The sequence below is a fragment of the Schistocerca piceifrons genome, chromosome 8 (assembly GCF_021461385.2).
Source record: "Schistocerca piceifrons isolate TAMUIC-IGC-003096 chromosome 8, iqSchPice1.1, whole genome shotgun sequence".
In the NCBI taxonomy this organism is placed as follows: domain Eukaryota; kingdom Metazoa; phylum Arthropoda; class Insecta; order Orthoptera; family Acrididae; genus Schistocerca; species Schistocerca piceifrons.
Window position 1 is genome coordinate 261,672,605 of NC_060145.1, and position 20,984 is coordinate 261,693,588.

Here is a 20,984-nt window from a genome sequence, read left to right on the forward strand (position 1 = left end):
CGATCTAGCACTCGTTCATAATGCACGGCTTATGATGGAGTGGTTGCACGACAATAACATCCCTGTAATGGACTGTCCTGCACAGAGTCCTGACCTGAATCCTGTAGAACACATTTGGTATGTTTCAGAACGTCGACTTCGTGCCAGGCCTCACCGACCGACATCGATACCTTTCCTCAGTGCAGCACTCCGTGAAGAATGGGCTGCCATTCGCCAAGAAACCTTCCAGCACCTGATTGAAAGTATGCCTGCGAGAGTGGAAGCTGTCATCAAGCCTAGGATGGGCCAACACCATACTGAATTCCAGCATTACCGATGGAGTGCGCCACGAACTTGTAAGTCATTTTCACCCAGGTGTCCGGATACGTTTGATCACATAGTGTATACGTTCACAGTTACTTGTTTCTGTATATTTGTTATACATTTTGATGATGTGGATGCGTTTACCCTTGTTTCACTGCCGACTAATGACGATCTGTCACTGTAATATTATTTCGACGAACTGCTGTAAGACTATCACATTTCCGAAGTATAAATACATAAGCAGCAGTATTCCTTTGGTTAGTTTAGCTTTTTATTTCGTTTCTGGATCTGTCTCGTAATGATTAAATGCCAAAAAATTTTAACAAAGGATGAAGAGAAACAATTCAGTTTTTTTGCTGAGAAAAATTTATTCAGGCATAGGTGTTAGTAGCAACACAGGTTCCGCTCAAGAAAGTGATGTTACAGAGAGTTTTGATGTTTGTGGACGCTGCTGTGATGTTGTGATGTACTGTTGAGGCGGTGGGTGGTGGTATGATGCCAGTCAGTTGTTGAGCAGCTCCCTGCAAACACAAACTATAGGTCATGTTCCTGCATCAGATGCACACTATTAGATGAGGTTCATATAGCATTTTATCGTTATACGTTACTGATTGGCATCTAATACAAGACACTTAACTGTGTATCCTAATTCAGAGGGCTTTTTCATTAGCATATAGCTTACTGCTGGCACTTAGTTTTTATTTGTGTACTAATATTTGAGTCTGTTTACAGTCTTGCACAATTTCTCGCAACAAACTCTCAAGGTCAAGATTGCAAGAACTTCCATATATGCAATTATCTGCTTGAGAGTTTGACGTTGCCTCATCACTATACTGTCTACGAATAGTATTTATATTCAATGCCTTTTATTGACTAGACATGTATCTTCGCCAAATGTTTGTGAAGATTTATATTACGCTAGTGCAGTTGACCTTTTCCTATGCAGATCATAAAGAAACTAAAGCTACATTAAAACGCCTCAAAAGTCAGTATTTAGTTCTAGAATGAACCATTTGTCAATATACTGTCTGGCTGAGCTATGATATAGTGCTGGGTATTAGAAATATCCAACGGCGAAAATGCTACACAAACTGTGCATTAGACTAGTTCCTATTATATCATCAAAATTATATTTTTGGAACAACATTCGAAGCCTTGTTATCAATTTTTAACTGTTCATCAGTTGATCCTTAGCGATACCCTTTGGAATCGACAATGTTAATCCAGTGACTTAAATATTGGATTCGTTTTCGATAGGGAAATGGTTACCCCTATGTTTTAGTGAATCACTCGACTGAGAGAAGTTCGTAAGCCACCGAGTTTGTACTCGGAAGAAACGGGAGTCAAATTCAGATTTACAATTTCCATGGTTTCCTTAAATTTCTTCAGCAAAGTGGCAGTAAAATTCCTTCGAAAAGGACAAAGCCAATTTCCTTCCCCATCCTTCCCCACTCCAAGGTTGTGTTCTGCCTCCAACGACCGCATCGTCGACGGAATATTAAACTCTAGTCTTCCTTTCTTCATGAATCACCTCAGTTGGATAATAAGATAGTTTCTTTAACAGGATCCAGGTTTCTTTCTTCCCATATTCTTCTACAACCGAGTGTGTACTACACTGTACCACGACTTGTGATTAAATGTCAAATCCTATTTAAAAAGAAACGTCACTGGGAAAAAGTCTCACCTGATCTAGTAGGGGGAAGGCAACTTTCGCACAGTCTGGGCAGTACCTGGCGGTGATATAGACAGCAGGAATGATGTCTCAGATATTGTGAACTACTAGAAAATTGAAGCTACATTGTTGTAGCTCCAGATCTCCGTTTATTCTGCTGAAGCAGTGCCTCAAACCCCAGTCCATCCATCTAGATTTAGTTTTTCCATGGTTTCCCAAAATCACTTAAGGTAAATGTCAGGATGGTTCCTTTGAAAAGACACAGTGCATTTCCATCGCCATCATTACCCAGTCTGAGCTTTGGCTCCAAAGATTTCACTGTCGAAAAGACGTCCAAGCCTAATCTTTCTTCCTCCCTTCAGTGGAGCCTTTAATAGATTTGAAGACTTTCCTGAGAGTGTCTTTTGGGCAGTTTTTCTCCAGCAATGCCACAGAATCTAAATCTAATCCGTCACTTGCTGACCAATCTAGATACAAAATTGGAGCTTGACAGGCAAGCAAGTGGGCCAGTGATCAGAGACTGTGAGCATTGAGAACTTCGGCGGCAGTTTACCTTAGTGGGGTCCGTGTCCGTGGTAGGTGGTCTCGCCCGCTCGCTCCACGACGGCCTTGAAGCCGTTGTAGGGGTCGGCGGTGTAGTGGACGGTCCTGAGCGTGCCGTCAGGTTCGACCAGGCTGTAGGTGCCCACCACTTCGCCCCCTTTGCTCACTTCGCGCTGCTCCTTCACGTCGCCAGAGTGCGGGTCCGTCACGCCGTACTCGAACTGGTAGTCCTTAGGCGCGTTGTAGCCACCGTAGCCGCCCTGCTGGAAAGTCACACACTGTTAGCTACCACTCACTACTTCGCACAGTTACCGCATACAGGCGTAACTGGTAGGTAGAAAAGTGCTTATCTACAGTCAAGTATGCTGTTCCTGTTTAGAAAACATCGTTCCTGTGAAACACAACTAGCTCTTTATTCACATGAAGTGCTGAGTGCTATTGGCAAGGGATTTCAGATCGATTCCGCATTTCTGGATTTCCAGAAGGCTTTTGACACTGTACACACAAGCGGCTCGCAGTGAAATTGCGTGCTTATGTAATATCGCCTCAGTTATGTGACTGGATCTGTGATTTCCTGTCAGAGAGGTCACAGTTCGTTGTCATTGACGGAAAGTCATCGAGTAAAACAGAAGTGGTTTCTGGCGTTCCCTAAGGTAGTGTTAGAGCCCCATTGCTGTTCCTTATCTATATAAACGATTTAGGAGACAATCTGAGCAGACGTCTTCGGTTGTTTGCAGATGACGCTGTCGTTTATCGACTAATAAAGTCATCAGAAGATCAAAACTAACTGCAAAACGATTTAGAAGAAATATCGGAATGGTGCGAAAAGTGGCAGTTGACCTTAAATAACGAAAAGTGTGAGGTCATCCACATGAGTGCTCATTAAACTTCGGTTGCACGATAAATCAGTCTAATCTAAAAGCCGTAAATTCAACTAAATACCTAGCTATTACAATTACGAACAATTTAAATTGGAAGGAACACACAGAAAATGTTGTGGGGAAGACTACCCAAACACTGCGTTTTATTGGCAGGACACTTAGAAAATGTAGCAGACCTACTAAGGAGACTGCCTACACTACGCTTGTCCGTCCACTTTTAGAATACTGTTGCGCGGTGTGCGATCCTTACCAGATAGGACTGGACTGAGTACATCGCAAAAGTTCAAAGAAAGGCAGCACGTTTTGTATTATCGCGAAACATGGGAGAGAGTGTCACAGAAATGATACAGGATTTGGGATGGACATCATTAAAAGAAAGGCGTTTTTCGTGTGACGGAATCTTCTCACGAAATTTCGATCACCAATTTTCTCCTCCGAATGCGAAAATATTTTATTTACACCGACTTACATAGGGAGGAACGATCACCAAGATAAAATAAGGGAAATCAGAGGTCGTACGGAAAGATATAGGTGTTCATTCTTCCTGCGCGCTATACGAGACTGGAATAATAGAGAATTGTGAAGGTGGTTCGATGAACCCTCTGCCAGGCACTTGAATGTGATTTGCAGAGTATCCATGTAGATGTAGATACGTGTGGTGCATCATTCCACACAAAGCATGTTGGTTTAATCTGAACCAAATGTTACACCTGGCTACTGGATGTCTCAAGTAAGCACTCATCCATCTCCCAAACCTTGTATCTGGCACCTCATCACATAATATCGTTTCCTTCAGAGGTAGGAAGAAAGGAACAAATTACTGGAACAAGACATCTTCTACATTGTGTACCTCCTAAGAGTCGTCAGGCGCATGTTCATTTGTCAATTTGTTTTTGCATTGTCTAGCTGGAGTCAACCCAAACAAGTATTGCTCTTCACATCTCATGCGGTGCTCAGTGTCAATGGTAATCATCGGTTCGTTTTGCGTTACAAACAAATTTATTTTTAAAGCGAAACGTTACTTGCCTATTCAATACAGCGGCCCCCCCCAGATTAGACTAGTACGATATTTGCGTTATCGATATGTGTTAACAAGGAACTTTAAAACATGAAGAATAACCAGTATTCCAGCAGCGACTGAGCAGCGCTGCTGCATGGCTGGGGCATATAGGTTCCATTAGGAACTGGTGAAAAATTACTCGAATTGCCAAAGAAATAGAGTCTTTTCCGTTGGGACAATACTTTCTCTCATATGTATGCATGGTAAACTTGCGAATCTGTGGGGGAAATGAAGTTCAAATGAAGAGTTTATAATCGAAATAAACTTTTATTTTTCTCAGCTAGAGAAATGTCCGTTTTGAAAGCCTTCCAAAAAATGGCTCTGAGCACTATGGGACTTAACATCTGAGGTCATCAGTCCTCTAGAACTTAGAACTACTTAAACCTAACTAACCTAAGGACATCACACACATCCATGCCCGAGGCAGGATTCGAACCTGCGACCGTAGCGGTCGCGCGGCTCCAGACTGAAGCGCCTAGAACCGCTCAGCCACACTGGCCGGCTTGAAAGCCTTCGGTGGAAATTAAAATCTGATGTAAATTCTAGCGAGAGGAGAAGTTTATGCTGGTAAACACATTATGTTCAAGAAAAAAGGTTCGTTAAACAAACACTGACTTTTCAGTCACGTATGTTTGTACATACGACGCCATTATTTCTTCATGGCGTCCATGCTTCTTCATGGTCTGAAACACTGTGCTCGATACTTTACGGTTGTTTGTTCTTTTTTTATAAAGCGTCCACAAGAAAAACAAGCAGCACTGTTAGATTTATCTACGGTGTTCCTCTAATGTGATGAACAAACTGATCACATGACTAGTACCAACAAATCTTGTGAATAAATTAAAATTTGTTACTGTAACATAAAATTATGAAACTATCTGCTACGTAACACATTGAAAAAGAAAGTGCAGTGCATTTCAGTGTTATGCTCATTCCGTAGCAAGTTTCTTTGTTACAACGCAACCATTTCTTCCAGAAACAGTAGGAAAAGTAATAGGCCTACGCAACAGGCGATCAGTGTTGCATACGTTATTCGGTGCACTGTCTCATACTTACGTCGTATCCTGCATAGCCGATGTCTCCAGCCAACGCTTGCGCCACCAGCAGTCCTACGGCGACTGCGAGAACTACGCTGGTCTGTAAACAAAGTCAGTGTTTCAGTGTCGAGCAATACAAGGAGGCAGAGGGGAATTGTGCTACGGTATAAGGTAATTTTCCCGTTTGCTTAACACCGTAACAACAGCCAAGCGTTTAGGATCGTTGCCTCTGGAGGCGAACATATTGGAATGTCAACACCTGATGCTGGAAATATTGTAATATGCGACGAATTCATTTCTTACCTGAGTTTTAGTTTATGATTCACTAAGAGATTAAAAGTTTGCTATGTGGTTTCCGGTCTGGTTCGTGTAGTGAAAGGTTTAGTTGTTTACTTTCAATCAAATATAGGAAACCAAGACGTTTAATGTTTTAGTATTATGTGAAAGGCTTCAAATAATTAATTGGGAAACTATTATATTTTTCCGTCGGCTATTTTGTTCGGGAGTAATATTTTCCATTGTAACTCCCATGAAAGACCCGAACAACAGTTTTACTTCTGAATATTGTATCGCGTAGCACGAACAGATTGGTGATGGGGAATTGCTTCGCGCTGTTTAACGAATGGCATTCTAAATGTACCAGCTCCTTGTGTATTCTTTCTCAGAGTGCCGTAATATTTAACACAACTTTAAAAAAAAACCGTTACAGTATTAGGGAGGAACAATTTGCAATTGAAACGTGTTATATTTTTAAAATAGCGTTCAGTCCAGAAATCGTTTAAGGTTGTACTAGATCTAATTTCCACTTATGAAGTTGAAAGTCCAGGATTACGATGGAGAACAACTGGATCCTAGATGAGATTCGCTTGTCGAAGACTTATTATAACGACGTATTAATTAAAACGTACTTTAGATCCTACCAGTCATAAGAGGAACTGGTAGTAAAAATATAAACATAAGGGGTCAGTCAAATTTAGTTTATTTTCTAGTCTTGCTAATGACAATATGTGCTTGAATTACGTGGTCACAGAACAAGTCACTGAATAAAGGAACCTCTGGACTGTGAATAGTGTTTTGAGACGTGGAGATCTGTTATTTATTACTCGCTTTTCCCGGTTCTGCTGGACACTTATCGAAAATAAATCCCACAAAATTCCACACATCTTAGTATGTCGCTGTTAAGGAAGTGTTGTTCAAACAGAAATATTTTTTTTCTGATTGCTGATCAATTAGGTCTGTGATCCGCAATGTTAACTACAAATGTGTAAAGGTTAAGTCCTTCGTCTTTCGTGTTCCTTTCTGGCAGTGATGCGTATTATAAAAATCCATAGTGGTTCGTATCCTACGTTTAACGGCAGAAATTGCGGGATGAGCGGATTCTGATGTCGAAGGAAGACGAGACATGTAACATCTTAGTTGAAACATGTCCAGTAAACCACTGCGTGTTACTAGCAAACTTCGACTATTGATAGCTATTGTATTTTGTCGAGTTTTATTCTTACTGATTACCCAAGACAGTAAAATGAACAAAGTCACATGGGAAAATGGCAGCAGAAAGGTCATTTATTTGTATGAAATCACGGTGTAACACTGCATTGACTGTTAACTTCATAACTGACGTTCTTGTTACTTCATTTGGTCAGTCACTCACTCTTGCTTGACATGAAAAGACTCATGCCAGATACGTGTCACTTACAAGCTGTGGGTATCAGACCCAAGTAAAAGCCGTAGACGTAACGGAACGGCCATCAGTTTTCACTCTGAGAGAGATCAACATGAAATTACATGTCATAGATTCTACAAATGTTAGCCGCGAGACGTATCTGAAACAGAACGCACTTCATGCCTATATTTCTTTCCATTCTCGGGTACGGTAGCTACATAATGCAGTCAGCCCATTGTTTTTTGGTACATTTGGTTCAAATGGCTCTGAGCACTATGGTACTTAACATCTGAGGTCATCAGTCCCCTAGAACTTAGAACTACGTAAACCTAACGAACCTAAGGACACCACACACATCCAAGTCTGAGGCAGGATTCGAACCTGCGACCGTAGCAGTTGTGCTGTTCAGGACTGAAGCGCCTAGAACCGTTCGGCCACCGCGGCCGGCTCTTACGTTTTGACTGGCAGCTTACTGGAAGTACGAGAAACAGAAGTGCATCGTGTAGATGTATTATTACAAGCCCTTCCACTATCCGGAAATTCATTTGTAAACTAGTCCCAGTATAAAAAACGTTCATGTGGTCTGTAAGCCCTATATAACTTTATTAAGTTACGTTACTACGGGTATATTAATAAAAGTGCATCTAATGAAGAGCGAACTGCCAGTGTGAATGCAACGATCGCGGACTGAAACTTCGAGCATGTTTCGAAGTCCACAAGCAGAGGACTGAATGATAATGAATTATTTCGCCGTTGGCGTATGAGCAGACTACTCTGTTCTGTGCTTGAAGAACGATAATATTCAAATTTTCAACCATTTTTTAATGACATGATGCGGATAGCCTCTGGGAGCATTTTCTTTTTCATAGTTTTGGCTCCGTCAATCAATGTGTAAAGGGCAAATCGGTATTTCTTCTCGTAAGCTCTGAAGATACGACAAACTGTGAAATCCTGACAGTTTTTACTATCAAATAATGATAACTGGTTGAGTTACAAAAAAGAAATAAAATTATTGGTTTCTAAATTAAATCCTTTTATCTCTGCCCACTGTAATGTAATAGGACAAAAGTTGAAATTTTGTTCCGTGTAGACACTTCCAAGCAAGCTAGAAAGCAGAAGAGCGAGAAGCACGCGTTCCGCTTTGTGCCACCCTGAGGGAAAGCACACGGAAATCCCAACCAAGTGAGGACTGCTACTTATATGTCGCGCATGGTTTCCCACGAGAAAACACACATTTGCGGAAATAATGGAGGGAAACTGTCGGCAAAAGGTGGAAAATAAATGTGCATTATAATGAGTACGGTAAAGTGAGAACGCAACCAGCCAAGCGACCAGTGCAATATGCCAGCGATTCAGGTCAAAATAGTGATACCTACAAGGAAATCCCTAGTAAAACGCCACAGTCTTGTGCAGGTAAATAGGAACATACATATATGAAATGTTCAGAGTGATTTACAACATAAAGAACAGTAACGATTGGATAAGACTTTTACTCGTTTCAGCCACTTGTCTTCATCCGCAGCAAAGTTCGAGCCGATCGTGCATAAATTATGACCTCTATTTCGAATCAGTCGATTCCGAATTATTTATTGTCACAAACGATTCTTAAAGAAAGGTGCCATGAAAATACTGAAATGAGCTGTGTCCAGATATTGTGAATTTGTCGGTTGCCATAGTTATGCAGAGGTTATGACGCTTGCGAATGGTATACTAATGTGGAGAGCAGCATCAAACCAGTCTTCGGACTGAAGACAACAGTAATGCACATTACGGCGTTACAACGATCATATATATTTGATGCAGCTCTCCACATTGGTATACCATTCGCAAGCGTCGTCACCTCTGCATAACTATGGCAACCGACATCCTTTTTAACATGGTTACACTAACTTCAATCTATCCATTAGTCTTTTTAATTTCTTGGACCTACCCATTCGACTGAGGGATATAACATTCCACGCTCCGAAGCCTATAGCATCAGATTTATTTTTTCCGATGACAACATCCACCTGAGAAGTCTAAACGCGAAAATCCAAATGGGGGATTATTTTTTCTCCAGAATACATAAACCAAGAGGATTCCATTATTATTGAACCATACAGTAGGTTATGTCTTCTCAAAACATAACGGCTTTAGTTTTCTCTTGCTTTCAATGGATATCCCTGCGGGCTCGAACTAAGAATATTCTTGCATGGAAGGACAAGTCAAAGGGAAGCAGTTCTAAGCATCGTAAACTACTCGTGCGTGTGAGATATAGAAAAGCAGAAGTTACGACGGCTCTGCTCCATACTGGAAGAAAATGGGAACCAAAGAGTTTTTCCTTTATGAATCTTGAAGACGGGGTGAGAAATACTTTCGTAATTTTATTTCCTCTACGTAGAGAGAATGGTGCCTCTGTTATTAAGAAAGTAGTCTCACATTCGGAAGGAGCGGGATTCAAATCACCGTCTTATCATGATTTATGTTCCCTTAAAAACGCTTAACGCAAATACGGGGACTATTGCTTTGGAAAAGATACGGCCAGTTTCCTTCATCCTTCTTCTTCAATTCCAGCTTGAGATTCGCCTCTAATGACGGCTTCCACTGGACGATAAAGCGTAACCCACCTTCCTTCCTTGTTTTGTGTAGGCTAAGGACCACGACATTCAACTATTGTTTTTCGAGTAGGTTTTGATATTTGCCCAGGAGTGGCTGTGTTGTTCCTTACTTTTCTTTTTCCAGAGGGCACCGGTCTCCTTTCTTTGTGGTTTGTCCTGGAACCTCATTTTGCTTAAGTTTTCTCCTGAGAGATGTCCAGTATCAGTCTGTACCTCTCAGTTCCATCAACCGTCGTGAGGTGATCTTTCTCTTTCGCTAACATGCGAGACTCTGGCTGGTCAAACCGCCGGGATGCATTTTGTGTATCTCCATACAAGGCCAGACATCTCTGATTTTATTTTTTCACAGTGTCTGTAGAGTTCTTGGTTTGGTCGCCTTTTAAATACGTTACCATTCTTGACTGATCCCAGTATCTTCCTCTCCCGGATTTCACACATGTGTACGATACTTTTGCTGGCGGTACTAGCCACTCTGAAGAGTACGAGGCTTCAGGGTGGTTAACTACTTTGTAACGTTTTCTTTGTCTTACGGGAGACACTTTTTGCTATAGGTGCTATTGTTCACATGGTAAGGCAGTTCCAACATATTTACTCCAGTTGGTAACGCTATTTTTTGGAAAAGGACTGGGTACCATCCATTCTCCTAGCTATTAAAACCTTTTGATTTTCTTGATTTATTCCTGCTCCAAGTGCAGTGTACAAGGAGAATCACTGATGTTCGTGACGCACTGTGTTTTTTTCAAGCGACACATTTAGCGCTACCTTTGCTGCTTGTTGTCTGAGAACAACGAGTTGATACACTGAAGTTTCTACTGAACTAGGTAGGTCGTCGACAAATACGAGAGAACCCGCTTGTGCCCCAGAGAGTTGCCATTTGGAAGTTCCTGTCTAGCTTTTTTCGCCACTCTTATTACTTTTTCCATTGCACAATTAAAGAGGAGAGGGGAGAGACCATATCTCTGTCTTAGTCTCACCTTGGCTTCACAACTTTACTCGCGATCTGGTGTTGTAAAGTCTTCTGGATAATATTATGGATCTTTTCGTCCAGTCATGGTTCCTCCAGGATCTTAATTTATATGACACGCATTTTTACACTCGTAAAAAGTCAGTCCATCAATACTATGATTCTATTTCATGGTGTCCGGAGTGGTGGCGAGGTGGTTAAGACAATAGATTCCTATACGATAGACGCTGGGTGCAAATCCCGTGGGACAGCTAGATTCACATTTTCGTAATATCCCTAAATGAATTAGAGAGATTGTCGGAATATCTGGGCTTTCCATTCAGTCAACTTTTCATTCCCTCTGGAACTATTCCGTCTGTAACAACCTCATCCTGTCACTTCGTACTCTTCTGCGGCATTCGCTGTCGATATGCGCCCTCTCCCACTCCACCCTCAGTAACTCACACCATATACAACATGCGAGGTTTGTCATAAGTGAAGGTCTCGCCCAGTGCCCTTCAAATTCTCGCCATTCACCGGGATTCGAACGGACGCCTTTCACCCGCGGCGCGGAAACTTTTGTCTCGTGCAAGAGCAGTGACGTAACACACCAAGAACAGTAACAACCAGGAAACCCACAATCCTGTACTACAAGTGAAATTAGTGGGGAAGAAACGTAACTCCCAGTGACATATTTGCTCTCAAAATCGGCTTACTCTGCCACCATCTAATCAACATACTCTCAGCGTGGAAGATCTAGATTCATTATCGTGCCACGAACCCTGATGTCAAGTAGAACGGAGACGTATCCTTGGCTGTAAAATAAAAAAACAAAGTTCCACCTTCTAGTCCTAGACGGGTCGATCGTGTCCGACCGACCCCCGTGCCATCCTCTGCCAATGGCATCATGCTGTATGGACTGTCATGCGATCATCACTCCCCTCTCCCGGTCGTTGGCTTTCTTGACCTTACAACCGCTACTAATCTGTCGAGTAGCTGCTGAGTTGGCCTCACGAGACTAAGCGCAACCCCTATCAGTCCTCCAACCCTGGAAAAATACTGGGGATCGAAACTGGATCCCCCGCACTGACCACTAAGCTACGGAGGTGGACTCTGCTGTAGAGGACGTTAGATTGTCACGTAACGCCAGCAACTGTTCACTGCAATTCTAGTAGTGTTGCAACAGAAAATTTGAGTACAGCAGCACTTAGAAATAACGCCAACATTGTTAGATCAAAGCTATTTCATATAATTAACATTAGCATCTGGCATTCTTCGTTACAAAAATAAACGTAATTGGAATTAAGTAATAAACGGGTCATAATGGATCAGATTAAGCTTTTATGTGACGTATTAGATCCTGTAAATTATGGGTTATACAAAAGTGAATCCAGCAGAAAAACTTAAAATGTAAGCCAGGGCTAATAACACTATTTCTTATTAATGTTTAAATTGAAAATCTTCATTACTATATGGTGTTTTCAGTCCTTATACAACAAACTGTCTAATTTTGATATCAAATCACAGTTAAGAAAGATTCATCGGCTAGTCTTGATAAACTTTGTGTTGAAAGAACAGATTAGTGAAAAAATATTGTATAAACTTGTTCTCATTTCTGAAAACCGTCTGGTAGTAGTAAATAACATCTGGCAATACATTTTTCGAGAAAACTCAGTTACAAAATACCAACAGGGTCAATTATAGTATTACTACGCTTTGAAAAGAAGTTGCACCGCACACTGGAAGAGGCGTTGCTAACAGCTATATATGTAACAGGGATGTTCAGACAAATTTTATGGCATCTACAGAGGAAGATAAATGAAACGTGTTAAAGGACTTAATCCTTGAAATGATCTGGGCTTAGTTGGGTAAGAAAACCACGAGATTCAGTTTTCAGACTCCCATCAATCTAATGTTTAATTGCATAATACAGGTTAAAAGATGATAGAACACATTGCTAGAAGTCAGATTCAAAGTGCCAAAATCATCTTTAAAGGTGGTGTAGAAATATAATGAACGAAAATTCTGCTTGAGTGCTGTAATAAATGGTATTTGACGATACAACGTGAAGTAGAATGAGGTGCAGACATTACTCTGATGACGTTAAAACCATACTGAAGATGATTAGCAGACGAAAGGCTGATTTTTTAAATAAATATGGTTTTTCCACAAGGCACTATGCTTGTTCCGCTACTTTTTAACGGCAAGTGATTATATCCTTCCGGAGATTCCATGTGTAAAAGTTGAAAGAAGTGAAATGTGCTTCTACCACAAGGCGCTAAGCTTGGTCCGCTACTTTTTAACTGATCTTCCAAAGTTCGCAAGTGTACAAGTTGAAGTGATATTACGATGTCAGAGCTAACTGTACGGCATGTATTCAGACAGAGAGAACTTACAGAAGAGTCGTAGACACAAGAGAGTTGAGAGTGCGCATGCGTACCTGCTGCATGTTGGAGGAGTGGTGTGTTGCTGGCGGCTCGGTGTCCTGGGAGGAGTCGGAGGAGCGGAGTGGCCGACACACGGCGGCGGCGGCGTTATATACTGCTCGACGTTCACGCTCCCGCGCCCAATTAAGAAGAGCCTAATTACCGGCCAGTCTGCGGAAGCTCGCCTGCCCCCGTGGTGTGCACCAGTCCGAGGAGCACGCGTTTGCGTCAGTCGGCCGCGAACGACGCCTCCACCTCCGCTGCCGCACACGTACACAGCCGGGCTGCTACCAATTCACAGTTCTCCTGTAAACGAGACATCTGTACTGCCTGTCTCTGAGTAGTTTCTTCTAATTAGTGTCCACTACTTGCACAAAGTAAAGTCATCGTTCTTTTATTGGGTGTATCAATTGGACAGATGTTACACGTCATGCTGTGCCAATTGATTTCGGCCACAATGTTAATGTTCCACACCTTGTATCTGCATGTACCCCCGACAGTCCAAAAAATTTGGAGACTGGATCAATAAATTCCCGGCTGGTTTGGGGATTTTCTCTGCCTGGGGACTGGATGTTTGTGTTGTCCTCATCATTTCATCATCATCATTCGTGACAATGGCTAGATTGGACTGTGTAAAAAATTGGACTGTGTAAAAAATTGGACTGTGTAAAAAATTGGACTGTGTAAAAAATTGGACTGTGTAAAAAATTGGACTGTGTAAAAATTTGGACTGTGTAAAAATTTGGACTGTGTAAAAATTTGGACTGTGTAAAAAATTTGGACTGTGTAAAAAATTGGACTGTGTAAAAATTTTGTGCTTTGTACAGGCTCTGATGACTACACAGTTGAGCGCCCCACAACCAAACCATCATCATCATAATCATCACCATCATCATCATGGATCAACAAAAACAGAAACGTTAAGATGCTGGTTTTAATGCTTCAGGAGTTCCACATAGTGCCCGCCTCACCTTGGATACAACTCGCAGAACGTTCATACAACCATGCGAAGCTGTCAAAAAAGTTCTTCTTTGGGGTGTTGTTAAACTCGCGCATCTCGTTGTCTTGAACGTCGGTTATGTTGCCAAAGCGTTGACTTCTCATGTGGAGTTACGTGTTTTGTTTTCTAGTGGGTTCGTACCGATAACACCAAATCTCGTCATAAGTGATGACTTTTTCCTGAAACAATTGCCCGCGTTTTGCATTTCAATCATGTCGCTGCTGGGGTCCTTGCGTCGTTATTTTCGATTCTAAAGTCAAGATGTGCGGGACAAACATGGCACACACTTTCCTCCAAAACATACAGGAGAATGTCTTAAACATATGATTTCAAGATGTTGCTCCATTCAGATTTGTGGCCCAACGACGTTAGTCGCTACGGTTGCAAATCGACTGCTTAACACTGCCCGCTCACAACTGACTGTCGAACGCAAATCTGTTGCTAATAGTCGTTAGGTCAAGCTGCTGCCGTAGTTACACTCCAGGAATAAAATCAGCCTTTGAATTTTTTGGGAGGACGGTGTACACTACGTACGCTATAGTGCACTGCACGTCAGAGGACAATAAAATATCGCCAGTTGGCGTATTTGGTGATCTCTTCAAGTGTTTGATTGTATAGATCATGTCACACTCTTCGAAAAACTCAAGTTTATGTAACTGATGGCTTTACGCCCAGCTGCTTTGATCACACTTAACAAACCGTATGAAAAGGTTGTGCTGAATAATTCAAACACCATCAGGAGGATAGAAAATTTTAGTAACTGCACAGAAGTCACACAGGGAGCCCCACAGAGTTCAATTTTGCGTCAATTCCTATTCCTTATATACATGAATAGCCTTCCACTTAACATTCTAACCGAAAAATTGGTACTTTTGCAGACGATATTAGTGTTATGTATATTAGTGTTATACAACCCATAGGAGAGAAAGCAACAGAAGACATAGCAAACGACATTTTCCAAAGAATTACAAAGCGGTTCTCAGAAAACGAACTCTCCCTAAATTTTGAAAAAACACACTGTATTTAGTTTTGTACGAGTATCAGTCACACCAACAATTGATGTAGCACATGACCAGGAGTCAGTAAATAGGGTAGTGTGTTCCAAGTCTATGGGTGTACATATTGATGAAAAATTGAACTGGAAGAAGTATATTAGTGAGCCTCTCAGACAAGTTGCAACTTTTGTTTTTCGTCTAATTGCTAATCTTGCAAACAAACGAATCAACCTCCTGACATATTATACACATTTCCTCTCAACAATGTCTTTTGGAATAATTTTCTAGGGTAACTCATCACTTAGAAAGAAAGTATTGATTGCACAAAGAGAGCAGTATGAGTAATATATGGTGTTCGCCCAGGGACGTCATGTAAGTACCTGTACAACGAACTAGCCATTCTAAATGTGCCGTCACAATACATACACTGTATTCGCTTACGAAATTCGTCACAAATAATCCATTACAATTTGAGAACAGTGATGTCCATACCTACAACACTAGAGGGAAAAATGACCTTTATAACGCGCTATTAAAGCAGTCACTGGCTCAGAAAGGTGTTCAATATGCAGTAAAAAAAAGTTTGACCATTTGCCTAATAACATAAAACATCCGACAGGTTGCAATGTAGTTTTTAAATGTAACGTAAAATCATTTCTTGGGGACATCTCTTTCTGTTCCATTGATGAATTCCTGCTCAAAACAGATTTGATAGTCAGAAAAAAAGTTTTTAAGTGTAGTTGAATGAGTACGACTAAAAAATGTGTTAATGTTAACACTAATCATGAACGGATATCCTGTAAACTGACAGTCCAGCTGATGTAGATTACGCTTTTAGCGTTCTCACTTTCTAACGTGCTTACGATGTTCACCGCTTATCTTTCAACCGGACGCTGTCGGATTCTTTATATTGGTTACATGCATTATGGAACATTTATCCATATTTAATTGGACCCGCTGTTCATTGCACCATGTGGAAATTTTGTCAAATTCTTTTTGCATTTTCGTACGATCACCCAACGATCATAATTCCCTGTAGAAAACAAATTATTCCGTGAACAATTTTATTGCGCTGTTGATATATATAAAATAAATCGTTCATGTATATTGAAAATGTTAGAGGCCATATTACGCTTCTTTATTGTACACCCGATATTATTTTAGTTTCCATTGAACACACGCCATACAGTACGCAATGGGTTTTACTAATTAAATGATCAGTATGTGCACATTATTACGATATGCGCATGACATCCAAACTTCGTTCGCATCTGCTTGCAGTTGTATGTGCTTTTCCGCATATATTCTATGGAAATGGAAATGAAGTCCGATGCTTCTTGACAGAGGGTAGGGGAACGATGCGGGAGACCCGCACCGCCGTACTTGACAAGGTCCTAGTGGAGGTGGTTTTCAGTTGCCTTCCTCCGACCGTAATGGGGATGAATGATGATGATGAAGACACAACAACACCCAATCATCTCGGGGCAAGTCAAAATCCCTGACCCGCCGGGAATCGAACCCGGGACCCCGTGCTCTGGGAGTGAGAACGCTATCGCGAGACCACGAGCTGCGGACCATATATTCTACGGTAATAATTATTTATTTTACGTGTCCAGGACACAAAATTATTGCAATACAAGTACAGCAAACAGTCACACAAAGATTTTTAAATCAAAGAATAAATTAAAGAGGAAATTAAGTAAAATCCAGACGGGGTAAAAAACAGACAGGATGATAAAAACAAAACGAACAGTAAAAGATAATTCTCTTCATATTGAGTGGAGATCCCAGTCATCGGCTATTCTGACTGCTATTTTGTTAGCTGCTATTTTGTTAACTGCATCTGGTAGTAGATGTATCCGGCAGGTTCCTGTAGACCAGCAGATGTTGGTCCTGTAGATCAAAACACTGTCAGATTTCATCATCATTGCTGAAGTCCTATTTGTGAGGCTGACTTTGCATCGTGACACCCCATTTCTCAGCTTGTTCAGCGTCTTCCAATCCATATAAGGGACGTGTGGATCTGCGGCGTCTTCTTTGACATTCGTTCAGTGCGCTTCAGGCAGAGAATCGCTCGGCGAGTTTCGGGAGGTGAAACTTCTGTAGTTGTCTGCATGAAGCTCTTTCCTGATCTGAGCCTTGATCGGTGAGGTTCGTGTCCAAACAAGGAATGCCTGGGATGAGTGTCCTTTTTCTTCTTTTCCACTTCTAAAACTGCATTCCTGCAAATACTTGATACCCATAATTTGGTATAGTTTACTGAAAAGAGTTGGTTGCGCAGTCACGTTCATTCTGTTTGGAGTGTCCAGAGCTTTGCCAGACTGAAGGCTATGGAGAAATAGTCCCATGACAGATGTTCGAAGTACATTTGGTTGAGCGCCTCAAATGGTTCCTGTAAGTTTGCGGGTGGTTATGGTTCGTTGAGATATTCTGAGCCTTGTTTCTTCGAAGGGGACTTTGAATGTAAGAGAACCGTCCGTCTGTATTCCAATGTACGTGAGAGTATCGCAGCAAAATAGTTGTCCCGCTCTCCAAGCGATGTTCAGTGTACTTCCGTGTTCCCTGTTTTTAGACGTAATGCGCAAAGTTAGGTCTTCCAGTCATTTGGCTCCAGATGTATTATAGTATTTGGACATGTCTTCAGCAGCTCTTGTTAGCTACATCTGCACCTCTTCAAAAGGTTCTACCTTGGACAGCAATCACTGTACTATCAGCATAAATAAATGCTTTAATTCCGGAACTACTTGAATTGGTCATTTATGTAGATGTTATACAAGGCAGGAGCATCCATTAAGATCGTGCACGGATTATTATTGCCAATGACGATCGAGCGGACCCTTGGTTACGTTAAGAGAATACTTGTGGCAGATTTTTCCACCAACAGGACTAAGAAGGACGACGACTTTTTTTAAAGCCAGTCCTTAGAATGCTACAGTATTCTATGGTTAATTTAGAGGTAAACTGCACCCATCGGCACTCAATCGCTGTAGACCACCAACCGCACATTTGTCGGATAACGACTAGTCGTCATTTAAGTTCCGCCTGTTCAACGAATGTAAAACAGAATGGTATTGAGATACTACCAGAAGATACACAAAAGTGAGACTTGTAACAGCTGTAGTGACGTTTGGGACTTTAGAGACGACAAACGAACAATTGGTGCCAAATGGCCCGATGGATGTCTTGCTAGACACAGTTCATTGATGAAAAAATCTAGCTTAAGGGGAGGTTTACTATCTTTTGGTTCAAAAAATCGATTTTTTTAAATTGCATTTTTGGATTCATAAAAGTGTTTAGAATCCCCCCCTGAAACGGTTTTTCGGAATACGGAACGGAAATGTTTGTTATTAGCGGTTGAACAAAAAAAAATGCACCTGCCTGAAATCGGCCTTTCTCACGCACCAGACTTTTTTCTTTCGGAGGACGAGTTATTGTACCGGTGCTTGGGAGGAAACACACAAAATACAAATGAAAGTTTGAACGCGTGTGTTTGGAAGTTAGCCCCCAAGCATTTGCATTCTGGTGCGAAGACGGTGGAGTTTGCTACTTTCCTGGCAGTGAGCAGCTTCAGCGAAAGGTATTCAGTAATTCTGAAGACCGTGACAACGGTGGACGTCACCCTGGGACTCTATTCGACGCAGTTCGCCGAGCATTCTGACGACCACCGGATTCAAGCGGCCGAAAACAGCTTGTCACCAGCCATACGAGCGGCTCTGGAGCAGCGCAGGATGGCCCAGATCGGGCAGAACGCCCTCTGTGAGGAAGAGGAAGGACTTGTTTATGGACCCGGATTAGCAGATTTAACGTATGTTGCATAATATTGCAGCCAGCCGGAGTGGCCGAGTGGTTGTAGGCGCTACAGTCTGGAACCGCGCGACTGCTACGGTCGCAGGTTCGAATCCTGCCTCGGGCATGGATGTGTGTGATGTCCTTAGGTTAGTTAAGTTTAAGTAGTTTTAAGTTCTAGGGGACTGATGACCTCAGAAGTATAGTCCCATTGTGCTCAGAGCCATTTGAACCAAGCCATAATGATGCATTTATATGTCGTCAAAACTTCAAACGCGTTTTTCTCGAAATGACTTTTTTTATCGCACTGTAACTTAAAATCTATTGAATCGATTGGCATGATTCTTTGTTTCCGACGAAGCTGGCTAAATTGCCTAGTAGTTGTACCACTTTTATTCCGATCCATCAACTATAAATATTTTTACTTGGCCGACGAAGTCGAAAAATCGATGAGAAAAACCCTATTTCTTTGAATGGCCGCCATTTTGTTTCCTATGGTTCGAATAACGTAAGCGAGGTACAACTCCTAAAGTATCTAATATACTTCGCTAACGTCAACTCAATTTTGATTTCAGACGAGCCGGCTGACCTGTGAGATACCGCGCGTGGAGGTCTACACCGAAATTTTGTTTCGTTCCGTCGGCACTTCCGTCTTTGCTCTTCGACATTTCCGATCGAAAAAATTCTAGTTTGTAGAGGAAATACCAATAAATATTTTGACGAAATTTGACATTGATATCTATAACACATCCCGAGAAAAAAATTCTCAAAGAACATACTTTTTCGGCCCATAGATAGTAAACCATCCCATAAACGAAAAAAGATTGTCGTAGCCCTTAGATAATCGCCTAAGGACAATGATGCTATTGGTAATGTAGCGGTTCCGATTAATAGACGCGTTGTTCTCACAACCACAACCGACTCTCCGTAGAGACATAATCTCATCCACAGGAGACAGTGATTTTCTTGGAGGTGACGATATAGTAGTTTTTCCTGCGCGAGCAGTTAAGTTCTGGCACTCGTATCCTCCTTCAGCAGTGTAGCGCTTCTTAGCTAGAGTGTATTCAGAGTTACCATGTTCGTCCAGACCTGTAATGCAAAAACAGTAGTGTTGCTGAAGTTATTTCTTAATTGGTGCCCTTCTGTAGTAGCCTAACAGTGTAGGTGTTGCTTATTATTTCCTCGTCGACACTGAATAGACCCATGCATTGTAAATAGTTTTTACAAGTTTCTGCGTGTCTGCTAGCCTCAGTACTACTTTTCATTAATTACAGTTAACGATGACGGCTCTGTAAGTATGTCCAGAAAATAATAATTTCAAACAGTTTCCCTGAGAAACAAATCTGTTTTAGTCGAATTCATTAGATTTTCAGTCCAATTTCAACTGAGGGACATTACTCTTTAATTTTAAGAAATCAGTGTTCTTGGACCTCATCTTCGATGAGAAACTACACATGCTACACACAGTGGTAAGACTTCAAGACAACACTCCCAAAGGCTCTAAACAGTTCTTTAGCGGTAGATCCTGAGAAGCCAGAAATGTGATTAACTCATTTTTATTAGGTCACTCTCTGGTCTCTGGTAGGAACAAATTTTAAACTAACTTCCGAATAAACTTTCTATACAGCTCAGCATTGAATTACAATGCGGTATTATTTCGCTTCCTTATGTGGTGCACGCCATGACAAGTAGAGCTTGAGTAATGCGAGAAGTCTCGTTTCCATTTTATCTATAAGTTGAGGTCTGCACGATAATTTTAACCAAAGATCATAGTTTCCGTCCACACGGAATTTTCGACTAGAAGGGCCCTATAAAACGTATCCCATCCCCAATCCTTCCGTCGAAAGTCAGCAACCATTATTAACTTGGTGCCTGCGGGAATGAAATGAAATACACCGACAAACGTCATGCCATACCTCCTAATATCGTGTCGGACGTCACTTTGCCCGGCATAGTGCAGCAGCACGACTTGACATGAACTCAACAAGTAGTTACAAGTCCTCTGCAGAAATATCGAGCCATGCTGCCTCTATAACCGTCCATACGAGTCACTACGAAAGGGTTGCCGCTGTAGAATT

At 41.6% G+C, this 20,984-nt stretch overlaps 1 protein-coding gene across 1 annotated transcript in view; it reads right to left on the reverse strand.

Annotated features, from left to right (window-relative positions):
* Positions 1–651: 651 nt before the first annotated feature.
* The window catches only part of LOC124712254, a 149,319-nt gene continuing 128,986 nt past the window's right edge, over positions 652–20,984 (reverse strand). The window contains exons 2-6 of the mRNA XM_047242549.1: positions 19,829–19,995; positions 13,140–13,280; positions 5,516–5,596; positions 2,529–2,778; positions 652–824 (exon numbers count right to left, since the gene is read on the reverse strand). Of these exons, the coding sequence (XP_047098505.1) occupies positions 2,530–2,778; positions 5,516–5,596; positions 13,140–13,280; positions 19,829–19,995 (638 nt within the window). The 3' untranslated portion in view covers positions 652–824; position 2,529. The remainder of the gene's footprint in view (positions 825–2,528; positions 2,779–5,515; positions 5,597–13,139; positions 13,281–19,828; positions 19,996–20,984) is intronic.